This window comes from Ovis aries, chromosome X (genome assembly GCF_016772045.2).
Source record: "Ovis aries strain OAR_USU_Benz2616 breed Rambouillet chromosome X, ARS-UI_Ramb_v3.0, whole genome shotgun sequence".
Classification (NCBI taxonomy): Eukaryota; Metazoa; Chordata; class Mammalia; order Artiodactyla; family Bovidae; genus Ovis; species Ovis aries.
In genome coordinates this window covers 133,171,401-133,179,958 of record NC_056080.1, presented here as the reverse complement: position 1 = coordinate 133,179,958, position 8,558 = coordinate 133,171,401, and the positions used below count along the sequence as shown (strand labels likewise).

The 8,558-nt window shown below is 41.3% G+C and overlaps 1 protein-coding gene across 1 annotated transcript; it reads left to right on the top strand.

Annotated features, from left to right (window-relative positions):
* Positions 1-3,537, top strand: LOC105605648 (casein kinase I-like). The gene is made up of 2 exons (XM_027963509.3): positions 1-585; positions 673-3,537. Exons 1-2 carry the CDS (start codon positions 133-135, stop codon positions 1,219-1,221), a joined length of 1,002 nt encoding a protein of 333 aa, XP_027819310.1. The 5' UTR covers positions 1-132; the 3' UTR covers positions 1,222-3,537.
* Positions 3,538-8,558: the final 5,021 nt, after the last annotated feature.

Genomic DNA, 8,558 nt, shown 5'->3' with positions numbered 1-8,558 from the left:
GCGGTTTCTGTTTCCTGCCGCCTGCCGCCTTCCGCCTTCCGCTGCTTTGCTCGGTGGATGAGCCCTCGAGGCCTCTATCCTCCCCTTAGAGGTATCCGGGTTTAGCCCCAGCCACCATCTTTGTCTCACAGAATGGCGAGCAGCAGTGGCTCCAGGTCCGAATTCATTGCTGGAGGGAAGTATAAGCTGGTAAGAAAGATCGGGTCTGGCTCCTTCGGGAAAGTCTATTTGGCGATCAATATCACCAATGGTGAGGAAGTGGCAGTGAAGCTAGAACCTCAGAAAGCGAGGCAGCCCCAGTTACTGTATGAGAGCAGACTCTATAAGCTTCTTCAGGGTGGGATTGGCATTCCCCGCGTATGGTGGTATGGTCAGGAAAAGGACTATAATGTGCTAGTCATGGATCTTCTTGGCCCTAGCCTCGAAGACCTCTTCAATTTCTGTTCAAGACGGTTCACAGTGAAAACTGTACTCATGTTAGCTGACCAGATGATCAGTAGACTCGAATATTTGCATACAAAGGATTTTATACACAGAGATATTAAACCAGATAACTTCCTAATGGGTGCTGGGCCTCGCTGTAATGTGTGTGTAGAATGTCAAGCAGGAAAGAGGAAAAGGTGCATGACTGATAGTACTTCTCAGGACCCAGCTTCCTTAAGCTCAAACCAGGTATTCCTTGTTGATTTTGGTTTGGCCAAAAGGTACAGAGACAGCAGGACAAAGCAACACATACCATACAAAGAAAATAAAAGTCTCACTGGCACTGCTCGGTATACTAGCCTCAATTCACATCTTGGTATTGAACAGAGTCGCCGAGATGACATGGAATCATTAGGATATGTTTTGATGTATTTTGCTAAAAGCAGCCTGCCGTGGCAAGGAATAAAGGCTGTAACAATGAAGCAAAAATACGAAAAGATTTGCGAAAAAAAGATGGCCACATCTGTTGAAGCTTTATGTAATGGATTTCCCACAGAATTTGCTACATATTTAAACTATTGTCGTGGTCTGTGCTTTGAGGAAGCCCCGGATTACAACTACCTGAGGCAGCTTTTCCGCACTCTTTTCAGGACCCTGAATTACCAATATGACTACGCATTTGATTGGATAATATTAAAGCAGAGAGCAGCACAGCAGGCAGCTTCTTCAAGTGCGCAGGGTCAGCAGGCCCAAACCCCCACCCCCACAGGCAAGAAAACTCACAAAAAAAAAGAGTAACATGAAAAGGTTTGCAAGCCTGAGTCAAGGAGCAGAAGAAGCAAAGTAAGGTGATCAGAGCAGCATGTTTCTCCCCAAATCTAGAAATTTTCGTTCATATGTACACTGGCCAGTGATTGTGGACAAACGTTCACTTGGGGTAAAGAACGTAATTTAAGTATCAACTGGCTCCGGGCAGCATTGGAGATGCAGTGTGCTGAGTTGTAGCCGCTTTAATTGTGAATATTAATGAGATTGTGAAACGTGTTGTCCAGTTTTCTGTTACATTCTTTCAGGTGGAAAAGTTAACTAAATGGTTCACACACACGTTGGTGGAGAAATTGTGCATATGCCACTTTTTTGTTAACATCGTTTATTTTCAACTATGTTGGTTTGAGATCTCGTTTCAGAAACGGCATAAACAGTCTTCTGCCACAGTTCAGATGGTTGCAGATGCTCATAATTGTGCATTCTTCAGGTCATCCTGGGGTCCGCAAGTTGTTCACTTAAAACATTTTTTAAATGGTTGGCTTCTTGTTTGCAAGGCAGCTGATACAGTAGCAAGCGAAGATTCCAGTGTTCCAGCATATGAAAGACTGCTTACCTGTGCTGAAATAACAGCGTTAAAGTGAAGACTTAAGAAAAACACATTGACTACTAGATTATCCATAGGACTCTTGTTAACTCTGTAACGTTCTTGGTATTTAAAAAAGGATATATGTCACAGAAATTTAGTTAACATTTTACAACTGAACATGTATGTGTGTTGCTTAGATAAATTAATTATTATAAACATTTGTATGATGTGGGATTTTGTTTTTATTTTGAAATGTGTTTTTTACAAATTAAAAACTGTAAACAAAAAAAGTAGAACATTGCTTGGCACACTGTAGGCTATCACTAAGTACTTCTGTGAATGAATATATTTTGCATATTTTTAAAGTTTATTCTTAAGTAGCTCATCTTTCTTCATGATTATTAGAAATTGAATATCTTACAGGCTCTGTTTATTTTTATATATGAAACTGATGTTTTTTGCATAGTGATTTTATAAGCAACCTCTTTGTGACGTTTTTAGTTTCAAATAGTTTTTAATTGAGTCTCTCAGCTTTGTTGCATTTGCATTAATGATAATCTTGCCTTTTCAATATAAATATGATAAAAAACATAACTTAACACATTGTTTGGCACACTGTAGTTTATCAGTAAATACTTATGTGAATGAATATATTTTGCGTGTTTTTAAAGTTTATTCTTAAGTAGCTTATCTTTCCTCATGATTGTTAGAAATTGAACATCTTACATGCTGTTTATTTTTATATATGAAAGTGGTTGTTTTTTTGCATAATGATTTTATAAGCAACCTCTTTATGAAATTTCTAAAGTTTCAAATAGTTTTTAATTGATTCAGCTTTGTTTCATTTGCAGTAATGATAATCTTGCCTCCTTTTCAATATAAATATCATTAAAAAATGACTTAGAACAATGCTTTACACACTGTAGTTCATCAGTAAATATTTGTGTGAATGAATATATTTTGCATATTTTTAAAGTTTATTCTTAAGTAGCTTACCTTTCCTGATTATTACAAATTGAATATTTATCTTACATGTACTGTTTATTATTTTTATATATGAAAGTGATTGTTTTTTGCATAATGATTTTATAACCAGCCTCTTTATGGAGTTCCTAATGTTTCAAATAGTTTTTAATTGATTCTGTCAGGTTTGTTTCATTTGCAGTAATGGTAATCTTGCCTCCTTTCCAATATAAATACTGTGTTTAATTCTGTGAATGTGTATACCTGAAGCCAATTCATGTATGGCAAAAACCATCACAATAGTGCAGTTATCTTCCGATTTAAATTAATTAATTAATTAAATAATTGTGTGAAAAATAACAGCCTTGTCTTCTTCCTGATTTTTATGGGAATGCTTCTAGTATTTATTCCTCAAGCATGAAGAACTTCTTGTTAGAAGTTCACATATATTTTTATCATATTAAAGAAGTATCTACCTGTTCTTATTTCAATAAGTTGTATTCAGAAGATATGTGGCTTCAAGTACAATTTGATTAATATTCTCTTCATGCTCTTACTTACATATAAGCTTCACCCTTGAGCTGACCACTCTGATGGAAACAAAATAGCAGCAATAGATGTAGGCCCTACATCAGCACATCTTTATCAGCATAGATTCCCAGCAGGAAAAAGAATCCAACTCGGCTGGTTCAAGAAACTTGAATGTAGGGACTATTCAAAGAGATACGTGCAAGATTAAGAAACCAAATTAGGGATTTTGAGATACCTAGTTCAGTTAAGTTCGGTCGCTCAGTCGTGTCAGACTCTTTGCGACCCCATGAATCGCAGCACGCCAGGCCTCCCTGTCCATCACCAACTCTCAGAGTTCACTCAAACTCACGTCCATCGAGTCGGTGATGCCATCCAGCCATCTCATCCTCTGTCATCCCCTTCTCCTCCTGCCCCCAATCCCTCCCAGCATTAGAGTCTTTTCCAATGAGTCAACTCTTCACATGAGGTGGCCAAAGTACTGGAGTTTCAGCTTTAGCATCGGTCCTTTCAAAGAACACCCAGGGCTGATCTCCTTTAGAATGGACCGGTTGGATCTCCTTGCAGTCCAAGGGATTCTCAAGAGTCTTCTCCAACACCACAGTTCAAAAGCATCAGTTCTTCAGCACTCAGCTTTCTTCACAGTCCAACTCTCACATCCATACATGACCATTGAAAAAAACATAGCCTTGACTAGATGGACCTTTGTTGGCAAAGTAATGTCTCTGCTTTGAGATACTCAGAGACTAGCAATAGCAGGCAGAGAAGGCAATGGCACCCCACTCCAGTACTCTTGCCTGGAAAATTCCATGGACGGAGGAGCCTGGTAGGCTACAGTCCATGGGGTCGCTAAGAGTCAGACACGACTGAGCAACTTTACTTTCACTTTTCACTTTCATGCATTGGAGAAGGAAATGGCAACCCACTCCAGTGTTCTTGCCTGGAGAATCCCAGGGATGGGGGAGCCTGGTGGGCTGCCATCTATGGGGTCGCACAGAGTCGGACATGACTGAAGCGACTTAGCAGCAGCAGCAGCAGCAGCAGCAATAGCAGGAAGCAGTTACCCAAGGCCTAAACAGGCAAAAGCTTTAAAAAAAAAAAAAAACTGGAGCCTGGTGGGAGCTATAGCTATAGAAAAGTTACCTTCTGGCAGGAGATGAAGTCTTGGCCCGTTACTAACAATAAAGTTCTTGGTAATCACTGTTTTTTTAACACAGCCCAAATCGGGGAGGGAGCAAGAAAGAAATATGTTGTCTTCTCTCTCTGCCCTCCAAAGTTCTGTCAGTGTACTTCATTGGTCAAACCCAAAGAGACTCCAACCAAAAACTAAGCCTGAGGATATAATCCAGAAGGATTGGCCTCCTAGGGCATAGAACAGAACTGAGGAGGGCAGGAATGGATCATGAGGTGGGGCAAAATATTTATGTTCTCTTAGGGTCAGAATTAAAAAGGTATTTTATCAAGCAAGGTTTCTCTTAACTGCATATGCAAAAAGAACTAGTTTTGGAATTTCAAAAGAGTTTCATTTCATCTTATTTTTTTCCCTTAGTCATAAGTTCATAGCTGTAATCAGACCATTTTTCCAGAATGTGCTCCAGAAGACTTTTCCTTAGGAACAGATGAAACTTTCACCATCCTTTAAAAACAGAAAGATAAAATACAAATGGCACCTCTAAAAGCAAACCTTAGCATCCGAAGAAACAATGAACCAGTTCACAAATCAGGTAGAAGTTCGACATCTCTTCCCTACTCCAATGGGGTAAACCTCCATAAATACAAAACACATGGGCTTATTCTGGAGAGGAAGGGAGTTTTCCGTTGTACACAACAATGAGATTCATTCTATTTTGAGTCCATCAACTCCCAAATGCTGGTTGATAGCAGAAAAAGATCAAGAGGGGGTATTCCCAGAAACAAACTAAAACCAGAGCCTTGTTCCCTTTACCACAGAATTGAAAGCACCGTGGACCAGCAACACCTGGTCAGTGTCAAGCACTCAGGGCTGTCCCTGAGACAAAGCGAAGTCAATGCCCTCAGGCAGAGCTGTACAATTCTTCATCCTCAAAGCCTGCCTTTTCTCCTGGGAAGAGCCTGAATCACTGCAGGAGAGCTGAAGGCAGGGACCTGCTTTTACTTGAGTGATACTCCTGCTCTGTGAGATGATGCTGGGAAGGGGTGGAAAAGGTAGTAGAAAATTCCACGCTTATAAACATTGTCAAAAACAATGGAGACTGTGGTGGAGGATAATTAAGAAGACGCTGGTAGCACTAACACAAGGAAAATGTCAGAACAGTCACAAGTTTACTGAAGAGAAACCAGGGAAAGACAACCAATCAGAGCCCTCCTGGAATCACCCACAATTGTGGAGGTCAGGAAGACTGTGTACATATGCTAGGCTGCATCCACTTAGAATCAGAGGAAGGCATGGAACAGGCTTGAAGGGTATAAAACAAAGAAAAACAAAGAATTTGTTGCCCATTATTTGTTTCTACAAGGTTTAAGTCATAAGTCACTGCCATTGCTGACCAACAGTACACCCTGGAAAGAATTCAGGATGAAAAACAGGATGAGGCACTCTGTACTTTGGAAAGACAGGCCCCCGAGATAGCTAGATATCATGGAAGATGTTGAATCAACCCAGATTCTTACATCTTCTCATACATTAAAAACAAATTAAAATCATTAACTGAGATACCTGTTCCTCATGACTCTCCAGTGAAGTTGCTCAGTCTTGTCTGACTCTTTGTGATCCCATGGACTGTAGCCTACCAGGCTCCTCCGTTCATGGACTTTTCCAGGCAAGAGTACTGGAGTGGGTTGCCATCTCCAGGGGATCTTCCCAACCCAAGGATCGAACCCAGGTCTCCCACACTGCGGACAGATACTTTACCATCTGAGCCACCAGGGAAGCCCTCATGATTAGCAGTAAGCTTTTACTGAAATGTATGCTTGACTGTACATATTCCCTCAGTTCAGTTCAGTTCATTTCAGTGGCTCAGTCGTGTTTGACTCTGCGACCCCATGAACTGCAGCACGCCAGGCCTCCCTGTCCATCAACAACTCCCAGAGCCTACCCAAACTCATGTCCATTGAGTTGGTGATGCCATCCAACCATCTTATCCTCTGTCGTCCCCTTCTCCTCCTGCCCTCAATCTTTCCCAGCATCAGGGTCTTTTCTTTTTTTTTAATATAAATTTATTTATTTTAATTGGAGGTTAATTACTTTACAATATTGTATTGGTTTTGCCATACATCAACATGAATCTGCCACAGGTATACACGTATTCCCCATCCTGAACCCCCTCCCTCCTCCTTCCCCGTATCACCTCTGGGTCGTCCCAGTGCACCAGCCCCAAGCATCCAGTATCATGCATCGAACCTGGACTGGCAATTCATTTATACTAATGCATATATATGGAATTTAGAAAGATGGTAATGATAGCCCTGTATGCAAGACAGCAAAAGAGACACAGATGTATAGAACAGTCTTTTGGACTCTGTGGGAGAGGGAGAAGGTGGGATGATTTGGGAGAATGGCATTGAAACATGTATAATATCATATATGAAACGAATCGCATCAGGGTCTTTTCAAATGAATCAGCTGTTTGCATCAGATGGCCAAAGTATTGGAGTTTCAGCTTCAACATCAGTCCTTCCAATGAACACCCAGGACTGATCTCCTTTAGGATGGACTGGTTGGATCTCCTTGCAGTCCAGGGGACTCTTAAGAGTCTTCTCCAACACCACGGTTCAAAAGCATCAATTCTTAGGCACTCAGCTTTCTTCACAGTCCAACTCTCAGATCCATACATGACGACTGGAAAAACTATAGCCTTGACTAGACGGACCTTTGTTGGCAAAGTAATGTCTCTGCTTTTGAATATGCTGTCTAGGTTGGTCATAACTTTCCTTAGTCAAAATCATATATATCCTGGCTTCTGTGCCTACCTCTTCAGAGCTGACCTCTCAGAGCTACAGAGAGACTATTTCCTGGGATACAGACCTCAGTAAAACACTGAATAAAACTTAACTCACAGCTCTTACATTGTGCCTTCTTTTCTTTCCATTGAAAAAGGATTCACTTAGCTATACACAGACCCCTAAACACCTGGCAAAGGTCTTACAGACACAAGGAGCTGAAACACAACCTCTGACCAAACACTGACTGAACGATAGTTTACTCTGTTGTTCAGTTGCCAAGTCGTGTCTGACTCTTTGCAACCCCAAGTTACTGTGACCCAGGGACAAATCCTGAAAAGCCAAGGTTAAAAAGAAAACCACAGGGTTTTCCTGGTAAAGCACAGTGGTAAAGCATCCGCCTGCCAATGCAGAGACATGGGTTTGATCTCTGATTCAGGAAGATCCCACATGCTGTGGAGCAATAAATCCCATAAGCCACAGCTATTGAGCTTGTGCTCTAGAGCCGGGGAACCGCACCCACTGAGCCCATGTGCCACAACTGTAGGAAGCCTGTGCCCTAGAGCGCATGCTCAGCAACAAGAGAAGCTACCACCAGGAGAAGGCCATGCGCTGCAACTAGAGAGTAGCCGCTGCTCCCCACAACTAGAGAAAACCCACAGAGCAACGAAGACTCGGCACAGCCAAACCCAAATAAATACAATCATTATAAAAAATAAAAACAATCCCAGTCATTAATGGCAATATGGAAGGACGTGTGAATGCCCAAGGCATACTCCCTTTCAGGAGTAATCAGAGAACATCTGAGCTAGTAGTCCTTGGCTGAATTAGCTATAGGCAAAATACATAAACTCGCTGAAACATTGTTGCTTGTGGTACAACTAGAAAAATTACATTTAATAAAACCAGGTTCTGAAACTGAACATAGAATAAGACTCCAATTCTGTACAAAAAAAAAACCTCAAGGACTTTTATAGGCTGAATGTGTGTCTCCCCAAAATGTAGACTTTGAAAGCCTTACCCCCAGTGTGGCTGTATTTGGAAATAGGTCCTCTAAATTGAAGCTCCAATACTTTTGCCACCTGATGCGAACAGTCGACTCATTGGAAAACACCCTGATGTTGGTAAAGATTGAAGTCAGAAGGAGAAGAGGGCGACAGAGGATGAGATGATTGGATGGCATCATCAATTCACTGAACATGAATTTGGGTAAACTCTGGGAGATGGTGAGGGACAGAGAAGCCTGGCATGCTACAGTCCATGGGGCCTTGAAGAGTCAGATACAACCTGGTGACTGAACAACAGATGAGTCCATAAGGATGGATCCCTTATCCTACAAGATTAGTGTCCTTATAAGAAGGGATATGAGAAA